Source organism: Amblyomma maculatum, chromosome 2, assembly GCF_055883805.1.
Source record: "Amblyomma maculatum isolate TAMU_Amacu chromosome 2, ASM5588380v1, whole genome shotgun sequence".
Classification (NCBI taxonomy): Eukaryota; Metazoa; Arthropoda; class Arachnida; order Ixodida; family Ixodidae; genus Amblyomma; species Amblyomma maculatum.
In genome coordinates this window covers 168,069,480-168,084,116 of record NC_139345.1, presented here as the reverse complement: position 1 = coordinate 168,084,116, position 14,637 = coordinate 168,069,480, and the positions used below count along the sequence as shown (strand labels likewise).

The 14,637-nt window shown below is 44.9% G+C and overlaps 1 protein-coding gene across 2 annotated transcripts in view; it reads left to right on the top strand.

The window, feature by feature from the left end:
- LOC146200391 (mitochondrial intermediate peptidase) overlaps positions 1-14,637 on the top strand; it is a 37,675-nt gene that overhangs the window by 15,003 nt on the left and 8,035 nt on the right. Inside the window, exons 9-15 of one of the 2 annotated variants that reach the window (XM_084595511.1) lie at positions 1,520-1,572; positions 2,584-2,737; positions 6,850-6,984; positions 7,929-8,150; positions 9,546-9,634; positions 11,397-11,630; positions 13,285-13,480. In XM_084595511.1, the coding sequence (XP_084451637.1) occupies positions 1,520-1,572; positions 2,584-2,737; positions 6,850-6,984; positions 7,929-8,150; positions 9,546-9,634; positions 11,397-11,630; positions 13,285-13,474 (1,077 nt within the window). In that variant the 3' untranslated portion in view covers positions 13,475-13,480. The remainder of the gene's footprint in view (positions 1-1,519; positions 1,573-2,583; positions 2,738-6,849; positions 6,985-7,928; positions 8,151-9,545; positions 9,635-11,396; positions 11,631-13,284; positions 13,481-14,637) is intronic. The other variant, XM_084595512.1, reaches the window with a different exon arrangement.

Sequence of the window (14,637 nt, the reverse complement as noted above, 5' to 3'; positions counted from 1 at the left end):
CGTCATGTGTTGGCGCGCGAGAAACGACAACTGCAGATGCGCGCGCCTTTGGGGAATGGGCGCGGTGCTGCCCAGACCAGCCGTCGCCGAACTGTCCCCTCTGATTCCTTTCGCGCGTGGCTTGAAAACGTCACGCGGTAGACGGCTAAGGGTGATGAGATCCATATCTACAGCGCGATAAACGGGACAAGAGAACACAATAACGACAAACACAGCGTTATTGTGTTCTCTTGTCCCGTTTATCGCGCTGTAGATATGGAACATCGTCACCAACTCGCCCAAGAACTGACCTTGGCGGTGATGAGATCATCTTTGGGGAAGGCACACTTTTCAGTGCGTGGTGCGGAGTTCGATATATCGAATGACCGGTGAAATTGAGTTCGATATATGACGCGGCTTTCCTATACTTTTACATGGGATTTTCAAGGGGATATTTCGTGAGTTCGATATAACCAAAATTCGATATATCCGGGTTTGGCTGTATATCTGATTTGTCTGTCACGTTGCTGGTGTGTATTTTTGAAGTCGGCTTTACCGCTGAAGCCCCGGCAATTCATTTGCCATACCCTTATTTGTTGCAATTTAGTTGTTGTAGGGCTGTGGCCATCATAACTTGCTAGTGATTCATTGTCACTGATGTCCTTGTCTTGTCGGTACACGCGACTCCTGGTGTTGTCATCTCTGGCTGAGGGACGTTTGTAACGTCTCTGATTTTCCTCGTCTAGACGGGCTACTACCTGTCCTTGGTTGCTCCATCATTTGATGTGTCTGTTGTATCTGGAGCATCACGAGGTTTAGTAGTGTCTTTACTTATGCCTCAGGTGGGTTGTTTGTCATAGGTGTCGGTTTGGGGGTTAGTTGTGTCGTGGGTGGTGTCGCGTCCTGCGTTTGCCTTGTCTCGTTGTTTCCTTCTTTCTGTTTTCTAAGGCTCACGTTTTCAAGCCTAAGTTTCCTATTTTCTTCTTCTGTGGCTGTGAGTTCAGCCTCTAATTTACAAAGTCTTTGGTTTAGTTCTGTCAGTTGCGCTAATTTCAAGCCTGTGAGTGTGGTTTCACCAGCTAGCACAGGACCGGCTAAATTGGAGGAATATGGGAGAGGCCTTTGCCCTGCAGTGGGTATATTCAGGCTGATGATGATGATTTTTAGACATATACCAGTGGAGTGGTGGTCAAGGCTCATCCTATTCTTTTGCATCCGCCCTTTTTGTCTTGATAACTGGTTCTGTTTCATTTACATCTTACAAACGAACAAAAATTGCCCCCTCACCTTTTCGTAGCGTGCTTTGTTTAAGGGGGCTGTGATGTATTGGGACAGCGTTTGGTCAGATTTTGAGGAATGGATTTTTTGCAAAGCAGAGTAGAGCTTGACTACAAACTTGAATTAGTACCTCTGTACACAAAGTAGATAGATAGCTTACCATTCTGCTTGAAAGGAGATAGCCATACTATTATCTATTCATCCAAGCATGTATATTCGAAGTGACAAGATACCATGCCTTTTTTTGTTTTTTTGCTTTCAGGTTCTTCAAGCATGGGATGTCCCCTATTACACATCATGTGCGAGACAAGCAAAGTGAGCCCTGCCTTTGTCGTTGCTCATTCAGCCTTAATGACATACTCCATGCCTGCATTTTTTTTTTCTGCACATACTATAATTTCCATGGAATCATTTTTTTTACTCCTAGTTTATTGTTTTCTTGCAATAATATTAAATATGGAAAGCAGGAAAAGAATATGAAAAGCAGTGAAGAAAGACAGACATAAGTTCTTGTGTTCCACCTGATAATCGCTGTGCTCTGTAGTCGGAAACAGGGCCGTGCGTAGTTAGTTAGAATAGCAGCTTGGGCATGTTGGTTATGCATCTTGAGGTAACAGCGCGGAACATGGATGGGGGTGCAAGATTAGAAGGTGACACAACGAGCGCTAATGTGTGCACTGATGTTAGAGAAAGCTCAAAGCACAATCCCTGGGAATAATGAGGGTACGCAGGCATGAAGGGGCGTGTATCCATACAGCTATAAAGTCTATTCCCATATACAGTTACTTCATTTCTCTATCAGAGAGCTTGACAGAAAGCTGGTTTATGTAAGAATCACTCTTTGCTAAGTGATGGGCTTCAGTGGCTTCAGGCCTCCTAACATGCTTGCTTAGTCAAAAAGGACTTTATGCCTGCATGTACTGCAGCTGCTTGAATAATCACTCTCTTTCCATTGTTTTTACTTCTCAGGTGTGTTTCTGATTTAAGCGTCATTTCTCTCTCCAGCCTTAGCAGCCAGAGCAATCTTCACGCCGTCTTTGTTGGTGGTGTTGCTCAATTCTTCTGACATGCATTCAACAGTTGATGACACCGTGGCATTCTCAAGAGTTTGCTCGCCATTTTTTTTCTTAGCAATATTTGTTGTTCCAGCAGCGATATGGTGCAACGTGATTAGATAGATGCTCTAATTGCTACAGAAAACGAATGCCTTCTCGGACAATGTGTTTGAGGGGCTCTCGTCAACCGTGAAGCACAATTCTCTTTCCACTGCATGTCTCCCTTCATTTGCGAGTCATGATTGGGGCCTACGATGATTCTCGTGTCCAGGTTTCAGCTGAAGTCCTCAGACTATGCCCCGTACCTTTCCCTTGGCTGCTGCATGGAGGGACTGAACGAGATCTTTCGCGCCCTGTACGGAGTCTACCTCGAGGCGGAAGATGTCACACAGGGAGAGGTTTGGCACCAGGATGTTGTTAAGCTGGTGAGTAATTTGTTGCTTAACTGACTGATAACAGACAGATGACTTTATTTGGCTCACGTTTAAAGCCTCCTGGGTTTGCCATCATACCAGGCTAGGGGTCAGTAACGGCTTTCCTTTATCGGCTTGCTTGTGCAAGGCTTCTGGCCAGTGTTTTCAGGCCTCGAAGAATGCACTCGGGAAAAGCAGGGCTCGGTTTACGATTTGTGGCAAAACTTCAGAAGTTCCTATTCCCAGAAATGTCGTAGTTGGTGTAAGAAGGCTCCAGCAGTAATTGTAACATAGCAGCAGCATTGGATTTAAGGGGGATAAGAGTATAGGTGCAAGCATTCTTATTTTTCGACTTAGAGTGATGAGAAGTTGGCACACTGGCTTGAAATAGCGTCAAGCAATCAGATATCAGGTTTCATAGCAACATTCTCGGCAGTTTTTCCTTTATCATTGTATGGCAATGGGTTATGCCTGTAAATGTTTTTCTAATATGTACTAAGAGGCGTAGCCTAATTCAAGACACTCTTATATCTTTTTAAATTCCTGTATTCTGTTTTTAACACACATAGTATGCATTCTCGTTAGTTTTTAGAGTGTATCATGCTCTAAATACTGGTTAGCAAAAAAAAAAAAAAAAATATGTGCATTTAGATGGTAAATCTGAGACAGTCTCGATACAAAGCACATTTCATAAATTTAAATATAACAAACTTAGAGTTTGTTTTTGGGTTAAGAACTTCACAGCAACATTGAAAGAATGTTGCAGTACATGCCGAAAGGCACAGTTCTTTAAAAGTTACGTCTTTCATGATTCTTCCGATCTGATCCCCCACTTCCCCCGAGCCAAGTTTTCTTTATGGTGCCATGCGATGCTTTGTATAGGTTTTAATGTTATGAATAGACAAATTTAGCTTGTAGATTGGCTGGTTTGGCTTCTGCTAGACGTCAGAGCTATGCACGCTCGTAAAGGCTGCAAAAAACTGAACCGAAGACTTGCTCATGCTCCCTCTTAGCATAGCGGTCTTTGAAATGGATATGTTTATGCTACGCTCTCAGAACAGTGGTGCAACGAGGACGACACGAAGAAGAGAGAAGCACAGCACTGGTGCACACTAGCAACTGTAATGCAAACAACGGAATCTGAACTTCCTGTTTCACACCCAAGCACAACTTCCTCCTCTACACCCAAGCGCATCACACTCGCACACCTCTTCTTTCCCAAGCAGGCTGTGAGGATTGCTAACGTTTATTGTTCGCCAGGCATATCCGCTTGGGAAAGAAGAGGTGCGCGAGTTTCATGTGCTTGGGTGTAGAGGAGAAAGTTCGGGTTCCGTTGTTTGTATTACAGTCGGTAGTGTGTGCCGGTATTTCTCTCTTCTTTGTGTTGTCCTTGTTGCGCCGCTTTTCTGGGTATCATGCACCAACTCGCTCCACAAGCTGTTATTATGCTACGCATGCTTGTTAGGGCTGTAGTTGTGTGTGGGTCTCTCGTTTATTTTGAGCAAAGAAAACATGTGATCACCAAATTAGCATACAGCGGGTTGGTCAGCATGATGCTGTGTCAGCTACAGCAGACATCTGTGAGCCCAGCTGGAAAAGGATTTTGTAAGGTACAAAGAGGCAAAAAATTAAAAGATTGATTTTTGATCGTGAACGAAAAATTGGACAGAGTTTCCCCCAGTGTTCCCTTAAATCTGCATTGCTCTATTTTCTAGGTTTCTTTTTTTTTGTAAGATGGGGGTTTATTAGAGGTTCCGGGACCTGAAGACCAGCTGTGAAAAGAGTCTGTGGACAGCCAGGTCGAGCACATACAGCGATAGCACGGTGTCAAGCAACCGGGAAAACTGGGAATTGTCAGGGAAATTTCATTCACCGGGAAACACCAGAGAAATGTCAGGGAAACCATCAAAAATTTTGCCAAGTCAGGGAGAATTGCGCAATATATTCTGCAGTGCATTTTCATTTTAAGGTGGGTCACAGCAAATATGTTATTCATGCAGGCTTTTTTGTTTGTTTGTTTGTGCTGAGCGCGTGGCCGTGCTTAACACTTCCATGTCCGCAATCACAAACTCGGTACTGGCGTCGCATTCTGCGCTGATGGCGAGGTGAAACTCGCGTTGGGTCGCTGACTTCCCTGACGGAACGGATTTTGCGCCGGCTCTGCTTAGAGTAGTATGCGGCGGCGGCATCAACTCGAAGTGTACCGTGATCCTGGATGCGATTCGCGTTGTAATTTAAACCCGCGGTGTCATAATCGGGCAATGTGGTTGATGTTCCCTGCACATCTAACAAGTCTGGCAATGGCTGTAACTCAACTGTCCCGACGGCACGCTTGTGGTCGGTATCTACTGGTTTTCGTTCCACACCCATTTCTTACGGCTTCCAAAAGCTCATTGCATGCAAGGTTACAATCTACTGTTTTTCGACATCTCAATCGCAAGGAAAAACTCTACACAAAGCTGTGCATCGAGAAGAAACACGAATGCAAACGCAGACGCGCACGAAGCGGCATCGACTGCGGCAAATGCTAAACAGAAAAGAAAAAAAATGACGCACCAATCATGCCAGCCAATGGGAGGCTTGGAACGGCATGCTTGAAAAGTGCGCCACGTGACAGCTAATCGGAGACCATAAACGGTCTTCGGAAAACCGGCGCTCGCAGCCAGTTCGCTTGAGCGAAGCCATTTTGAGATACTGAAAATTCCGTACAAAGAGAACAGTTTCAAATCAAGCTCAAGATGGCGGCGATGGGCCGACTGCAATGCCCGCGGCGTGCGCGGAAATTTTGAACAAAGTTTCTCTTTTCGGGCAACATTTCGTGGCTGCCGTGACTGTTCGAAAGTCAATTTTATCGGATTGCCTGACCGAATTCAGCGTTAATAATTTGATCAAAATAGCTCTTTGGGCCAGTTGGTTCATACTTGGCACATAAAAGGACCAGCGCAAAATACTTAGACAATAGAACACAAAACGACAGGAGGGGCCCGCCCTGTTTTTTGCGCTGGTCTTTTTGTGTGTTAATAATTAGAGTGCAAGTGCCCAAAAAAATAAACGTTCCGAAAATGAGTTTTTCTCAAAATCGATTTTTGATCATTTTCGACCGTTCTAAGATTCACTTCATCCCTTAGTTAACTATACAGCTGTTATATTTAAGAATTTTTGCTACTGCAAGTCTCCAACTAATTTTATTTTCCAGGTGATTGCACATCTATCAACAGTCTGTTAAGTTTGTAGCTTAGACGCAGGTTCTTTTAATGGCCGTGGGCGCTGCCATATTATTCACCTAGGGTGCCTCTCATCGAGGCACCCTATATACACCCGAATTTTGACCAATCAAAATCGCCGTTCTTTGATATGTGGGCTATGCGAAGTTTTGCAACTGATAGTATCAAAGAGCTGTGCTGAGGCTTGCATTAGTGCGCTTTTAATTTTCAGTAACTTGATGTTTTTACAGGCCATTAGCACTAATAGCAACATTTCACTATTGTAAATTGCTGAATATGATTATTAAATAGCTTTTTGGTTGGTTGGTTTGTGGGGTTTAACGTCTCAAAGCAACTCAGGCTATGAGAGACGCCGTAGTGGAAGACTCCGGAAATTTCGACCACCTGGGGTTTTTTAACATGCACTGACATCGCACAGCACACAGGCGCCTTGCTTTTCGCCTCCATCGAAAAGCGGCCGCCGAGGCCGGGATTCGATCCCGCGTCCTTGCGAACAGTAGTCGAGCACTGTAACCACTGCGCCACCCCGGCGGGGTTATAAATTAAAAAAAAAGAAAAAAAAAACATAGCCTTTTTTTTTGATGAAAATGAGCATAGACGAATATTTCCAACAATAAATAGCTTTTTGTTGGAAATATTCGTCTATGCTCATTATCATCAGCAGCTACATTTTTTAGCCTCTTCACTCGTCAGGGAATTTGAACTGAAATAGTCAGGAAAAACATGGAAAAGTCAGGGATTTTGAAAATAATGGTTTGCTAGACACCCTGGATAGTGATGTTATTCAAGACAACGCTCACAATGTGCTTCATCTTCACGAGTTCTTCATCTTTACAGTTTGTTTACTCTCTTTACTTAGAATTGTGCTCTCCCTCACGCGCTGCCCTATCTCTGTGTCAGGCGGTGAAAGAAGGGGAGGAAGGGACTCTGCTGGGCTACATCTACTGTGACCTGTTTGAGCGGCAGGAAAAGCCCAACCAGGACTGCCACTTCACCATCCAGGGGGGGCGCATGCTGCCCGACGGCTCCTACCAGGTAGGGATGGCTTACTCTCTCCCTCTCTAAGGGCAGCTCCTTCAAGGTGGGAGGGTGAAGGAGGAATTGAACTTTCTGGGACTCTTGGATTTATAGTCGAAATGCCATAGGGCATGCAGAGACATTCTTTCGGGTCAGTTAAAGAGGTGTTATATATCTGTGTTGGGCGGTTTTTCACATAATGTGGTGTCCTACCAATGTCTGCTGCTAATGAGTGTGTGTGAGATAAATTAAGGGATTAGCGATTAAGTGAGCAGCAAAGTGCACTGCATGGGAACGAGAATGCACAAGCAGAGATGCCGAATGGAGCCATCAATGCTGTCACATCGCACCTTTAAAAGCAAAGCTCTAGTGTCCTCCAAATTTTATGCGTCGCAACGGCCTACATTTAACAGCCACCGCTGCAGCACCGGCCTAATGGTTTGAGCACCTGCCTTGTACTGGGGAGGTGCAGGGTTCAATCTCCAGCACTGCAGATTACCCACTGGTGTACAGCCCTTCCCCTAGCTTGATGTATGGCTTCGTCTGGGGCGTAATGCTTGGAAAAATTGGTAAGAAGGAAAGGAAAGATGGTGTAACCACTTCACTCTTAGTGGAAACTTGATATATGGCCCATCAGAAGAAGGAAGAGCTATAGACACACTATATGGGGTGGCTGCTGAATACTAATTTCAACCACGCGGAATTCTTAAGTGGGCACTGATGTCGCTTGGCATACTGGCTTCATTAGCATCTTGCCTTTGTCGAAACAGCCACCACAACCTGGACCTGATCTGCTCATTACCTGAACGCTGTAGCCACTGAGCTACAGCAAATTGTTCAAAACAACAATAGTTTTTGACTCCACCCTGTGTAGACTCTACCATCTGTGGCATCCTTGCTTCGGATGAAATTTGGGATTATCATCCTAATTCTACCCCCTCGTTCGTTTGCCGCTTGTGCAGCTTCCGGTGGTGGTGCTCATGCTGAATCTGGGCAGTGCGCGATGGGGGGCACCCCCCCTGCTGACGCCCTCATCCCTGGACAACCTGTTCCACGAGATGGGCCATGCCATGCACTCCATGCTGGCACGCACCCGCTACCAGCACGTGACGGGCACCCGCTGTGCCACCGACCTGGCCGAGGTGCCCTCCATCCTCATGGAGTACTTCTCCTCCGACCCACGGGTGAGGGCATCTACAGAAGCTGCGGCACGGTTCAGTGCCATTTTTTAAATTATCAGAGGATAGCTTGAAGTTGCTAATTGCCATATCCTAATGACCAAGGCTGCACTTACACAGCAACCAAATGCTTTACAAGCTAGAATATTGGTTTTATTTAGTTTATGGGGTTTAATGTCCCAAAGCAGCTCAGACTATGAGATACGCCATAGTGGTGGGTTCTGGAAACTTCCACCACCTGGGGTTCTTTAACGTGCACTGACATCGTACAGCACATGAGTGCCTTGCTTTTCGCCTCCATCGAAAAGCGGTCGCTGTGGCCTGGATTCGACCTCGCCTCCTTGAGAACAGTAGTCGAGTGCCGTAAGTACTGCACCACAAGCTAAAAGAGGCCGAAAGATGAAATACAGGGCTCACCTCCACAGGCCACTTTCACTGGAGAGCTCCTAGACAATATCAATTGGGAAACCTGGCTTCACAAAGTGACTAGATTTAGTACTCATTTTCCTGACTGCTGCACATGGTGCCGCCATCTGGAGGGAAGCAGTAGAAAGTATCGCATGTTGTCGCTATTATCGCCTGAAAAGCATTTCTTTTATCTCTTAATTTATCTCTTCGACTGCTATGTCCATGAACTTTTGGTATTGCATCTACTTAACTAGTTCTGCAGCCAGGCAATTGTGCATTTATCAGGAATCTCAGAGTTTGCAACTTGGATACAGTTCACTTTAGCGACCAGGAGCATTATCACATTCCATAAACACCCGAATATTTGTCATCTTAGACTGTCTTTTCATACCTGGTCTCTACGGGAAGTTTCGCGGCTGGTAATGGTAACGGGCTCTGATTTTCAGAAGAAAACTGGAGTGTCACCAGGTCTGTCTTTGCCTTTGGATGTCTAAGGGCCTGGGCCCTGAGGCCATTCAAATTCCAATTTAATCAGCTGGCAGGGAAAAAAAAAAACCTAGCATTCTCATACCTAGGTTTCACCCACTGAGTGGGTATTTTGCAGCCACACGCACATTAACATGGCCACAGAGAGCCGTATTTATACTGAGAGCAAAATGTGTGTAAGAACGGTAACAGAAAGCACTCTTCTCAAAAACAAATATATTTGTTTGAGAAACTGTAGTTCCTTATAAATTTGGCTGCAGTTAAATTTTTTCATTGTACGTTTATTTTACCACTGGAGTCCTAAGCAGTATTGGGCGCGAGGACATACCGTGGCTCCACCTCTTGGCAGAGCCGCGTGACGCAGTAAGTGGGATAACGCACGTTGAACTGCTGCTGTGTAATGCTTTTCTAGGCAGTTCAGTTGAGCGTTAATGCTGAATTCATTTTTTGCTTTCACATACACTTTGGTCTATTTGAGGTATTAGGCTAACTCTATTTGGCAAGAAGATATTTCACAGCGTTCGTGAGCTGTCGAAGAGTAGCCCGGTGAGTTTGAACTGCCACGCACCTGCAGCGCTGTTGTCGCTGTTGTTAAGGTAAGTGAACATGTGACACATCCAATTAGAAATAAGTGGTCATAAAACATGGTAATCATTTCCCAGGCAAAAATCGTAACTGGTCTAAATGGTTTAAGGAACAATTCCCAGTTGATACCATTTGGATCCCAGTTGAATTCCAGTTGGATCTAACTGGAATTCAACTGGGGTCCAAATGGTATCAACTGGGAATTGTTTTTTAAACCATTTAGACGAGTTATGATTTTCGCCTAGGTTTGAGAAAATTACGCGCTGCACTGACACATCGCTGCTTTGCTCGGCTATTTCTATGCCAGAGGAACGGAGTGCTGAGACGGTGACAGGTGCGGGGCACTTCACACAGTGCCGGCAGAAGCGCCGTCATTCGATTGATTCTTGAATAGCAAGTTGTACAGTGGAGATGATGTGAAGAAATCTTTTAAAGCAGCTGTGCAGAGTTGTGTTCCTTCTTGCACACTGACAATGATCATTGCCAACCGAGCTCCGGGTGGGTATGGTATGGTATGCATGGTATGCATGGTTATTTGTTTTCTCGGTCACTTGAAATTACTGCTGAAGTTGCCTAAGGTGAGTCACAAGGCATACCGCTGCGCGTGGCAGCAGAAATGTTTAGTTTTGGGCATCAATGCTTTCATTGAGAATTAATTTTGCAGCTCCCCACTTTCAGATGCACATTCCTTGCTCCGGGTAGGCATTGCTCTGCGAAGAAGCTAGTATATTTTCAATCCCGCCTGATATCAGACTTCGTTAGCTTCACAAGTGATAAGCGTAAGAACATAAACTTTAATTAGTGCTAGTCCTTCGGCCATAACGCAGAACTATCCAACTCCATATAGATGGAATCTTGCTCAATGAAACGCATGTCGCATACACAAGAATGATCACTCACTTCTCTACACATTGACAACCTGTTTAACCAAGCTTCCTTCAGCCAATTTTTCGGGTAGAAATGGAAGCGAGTGCTGGGTTCAGTACCATATACAGAGCCATGTTCATGGACAGAGAGTCCATGTACAGAGCAGTAACAGACCTTGACAACAGCTTAAATAAACTAAAGTAACAACAGCGAAGACGCAAGAGAAAAGTGTGTGATGCTAGCACACATCAAAAAGCAAAACTGCAGAAAAAAATGACTTTTAGCATGCATAACACACCAATTCGATCCAGTGCCTGCTCCAGCAGCAGTAAGCGAAGCCATGTGATCCCACTTGCTCCCCTAGGTCGACACTAGTCGTGGAGCTCGTGCCCAATAGTATTTACCCTTGCAGATTGCCTTGCTCCCTCTTGCTTCCCCAGTTGCAGCATGGCAGTGCATTTTTTGTGTTTCTTAAGCTCTGCATTGAGTAATTGTGTAGAGTTTAATGGCAGTCATAAAAAGTGAGCCAAGTCATTGAGTCATTGCTGCAGCTCTGACTTCCCTGTGCCATTTGGTATCTTAACCACACATTACTAGAAGCTTTTTCGTTTTTTTTTTACCTTCTCTGCAGTTCCAGTTTTAAAGACACCACAGTGACTGCTTTGGGGGAGTGGAGGTGGGGTGGTTTTGATTTAACAGCTGAAGTGACTCTAGAATTTAAGGTCTAGCGAACAAACTGGCTTCAGTTTGGTCCCATTCATTCCGCTCTAAAAACTGGGAGGCACTAGCTTTGCCAGTGCAAGGCTTTTCAAACTCTGTGCTCTTGGGATTTTGCTCTTTTCTTTTTCTTTTAGTTTGATGTGTGTTCCAACTCAGCGGGCAACATTGCGTATGTGTGTCGTGCAGGTGGTGTCAACGTTTGCCCGCCACTACCAGACGGGAGAGCCCATGCCGTACCAGATGGCGCTGTCCCTGCGGCAGATGCGTTACCACTTTGCGGCCAGCGAGACGCAGCTGCAGGTGTTCTACGCACTGCTCGACCAGCACTACCACTCGCGCCACCCACTGGGCAAGAGCACCACCCAGGTGCTGGCTGAGCTGCAGGGGCAGCACTATGGGGTGCCCTACGTGCCCAACACCGTGAGTGGCCTTACCACTGGTCTGCCGCTCGAGTTGGAAAGGATTGCCGTGGGGGCGATAAAGTGCAGATACACGGCGCAGATAAAGCCCCTGAATTTCTGAAATTTGCCGCTGGCAATGCGTATGCGGTGCCGATAGGTGGCCGTGTCGTATATCTGCACTGGGCACTGGCTTGCACGAATGTACCCTTCCTCGCCCCAATGTGCAAGAACGCTTCCCATTCCTTTGCCCAAAGGCACAGGGATTCATTCTTTTAATTATTTTTTCTTGTTTGCCTCAAACATTTTTTGCGGCTGTTGCGCAGGAACCATGGTATCAAATTGGCACGAGTCGCTGTTGGTGCAAAGGTTACTTTTAATCGAGGGACATGCACAACACTTTGCGTCAAGTCAATTCTTCTTTTTTTGCGCAGATTGGAAACTAACCTAAGGTTTTTCACGCTGTTCATATTATCTGAGAATTCTTCATGGGCCAAATTCGTTTTAATTCTGAAAAGGAATATCTCAGTATATGCGCCTGGTTCATTCATGCCTAAGTCTAATCCTTTATTGTTTTCCAACGCGTTTAACTCATAAGGGCATTTAGCATTATTTCCTCTTGTGTGGTGTGCCATTAAAAATGGAAAACAACTTAAATGCACAGGTAGGGTGCCACAAAAAGAAAACTCCAGCTGAACAGCTGAAACGCTTTTGCCCCATGTTTTTTAATAACATACACACCGACTGACCTGCTGTTACTCGTTGACATTCATTCTGTCTTTTTTGATTGGTCGTATCTAGCAGAGTCGTTGAAGCAAACACTGTGGAAAAGTCCGTACAATTTTTGTCTTGGCAAAAATTAATTGTCTGGCTATCTGCGGCTAATGTGTTCACACTGGTCTGGCATCAAGAGTCGTATATTACCGGGAAAATGGAATTTCACAATGAAACACGTTTTCCTGCCATTGTTAAGGCCAAAGCTTAAGGAATATAGACAGCTAATTTTTGGTTTTGTGTTTTATCCTTTGTAATGGTTCACAAGACATTACTGCACACAGACCACCTCATGATATTTGCTTGCGACCGCGGAATCATCTATGATCAAATTTCTTTTCTCACCTGTTTCAGTTTTGGTTTCAACAGCCGAATGATGGCTGTGACATTAAAATCAAGTCTAGGTCATGTGAGGGGAAAAAAAGAGAGCGATATAATCACGAATTCATTCAAACGCTAAAGCCAGCCTACCTCATGAGCAGTAATCAGAACAAGGGAAGGGTCAGCGATTATATCGTCGTTTTTAATACTGCACATGACCTAGACTTGATTGTGAAGTCACAGCCATCTCGGCTGCTGAAATCGAAACCGATACTGGTGAGGAAAGAAAATTCAATCATAAATTATTTGACAGTAGTACGCGAAAGCCACGTGGTGATTCATATACAGGATTATCTTACGCACAGTTAACCAGAAGAAAAATTCCACCAAAATTTGGCGCCTATACTCCTTTAAAGCATCAAGACTGTGTGGTCATGATGCAGCAATAAGTTATGGTGTAGCCTAGTCGATGGGATCTGTGTTGCAGTTGTTACTTCACGTAGCAACCTGTCAGGGCTCTCTCTCTCTCTGTGCTCTCTGAAATGTATTCATGCTTCTTTGCCATGTCTGCTGACTTGCAGGCGTGGCAGCTGCGCTTCGGCCACCTGGTGGGCTATGGAGCCAAGTACTACGCCTACCTCATGTCCCGTGCCGTGGCTGCCTGGACGTGGCACGAGCTGTTTCGAGAGGACCCCTTCCAGCGGACAGCAGGCGAGCGCTACCGGCGTGAACTGCTCTCGCACGGCGGTGCAAAGCCTGCACACCAGCTAGTCAGTGGTGAGAACACCATTTTTTCTCTCTTTTTTTTTTTTTGCTTTCTCACTTGCACATTGTCATCTTGTAATTTTTGCCCACGCTGTGTGAGGGGCTCAAAGGTCGAGATAAGCAAGTATAATAGAGGGAGAATTGAGCGTACTCTAAAGAACAATAGCCTGAAAAGGGGGAAAAAAGAAAACTAGGCATAGAAAAAAAAAAGGGATGCATACGCTAATAGACTATGTAGGCAGTGTCATTAACGATATGCATAGGATAGTCAATGTAGCCGAGGAGTTCTGCAGTACAGTAGTGAAAATAGAAGTAGTGCAGAATAGTAAAGCATTTTGCTGGTCTGAAGTAAAGAAAGCTTTAGAAGCTGTGAAAAAGGGGGAAAGCAGCTGTGGAAGGTCAGGTACTAACTGCAGATTTGTTGAAAGATGTTGGAAAGATTGCGCTAGAAAAACTAACCACCCTGTATACGCAAAGCCTCATGACCTCAAGAGTACTGGAATCGTGCAAGAACGCTCACATTATCTTAATCCATAAGAAAGGGAGCATTAATAACTTGAAAAACAAAAAAGAACTGACCAATCAGCTTACTACCCTTATGTACAAGGTAATTGATAAGGTAATTGCTAATATTGGTGATAGAATGTGGGCAAGCTTAAGCTTCAATCAACCAAAGGTTTGGCTTAGTTTATAAGGTATAACTTTCCAGAGCAACTCAGGCTAAGACAAACGTTGTAGTGGAGGGCTTCAGAAATTTTGATCACCTGGGATTCTTTAACGTGCACTGACATCGCACATCACATGGGGGCCTAGCTTATTGCCTTCATGAAAAAGTGGTCATTGTGGCCGGGATTCAATCCCGCATTTTTGAGCACAGACAATGCAGTGCAGTCCACTTATAACAATATCGAGAAAATTGGAAAATCTGATCATTATAACCGATTATCGTTATATCTGGACCGGCAAAAAAAAGGAAAAAAAGTTAAAAAAAAAAGTATTTTCCCGTTCATGTAGGCTTGCCTACTTACCAGCGATGAGTAAATCAGGTTGAACAACGCTAATCAACCTAAAGAGCACTAGACACTTTATTACAGGATACATCAATAGCCATAAAATAACTTAAGCATACTTTAAAAAGTCGGAAATTTGCGCTTGCTTGAGCAGCAGCT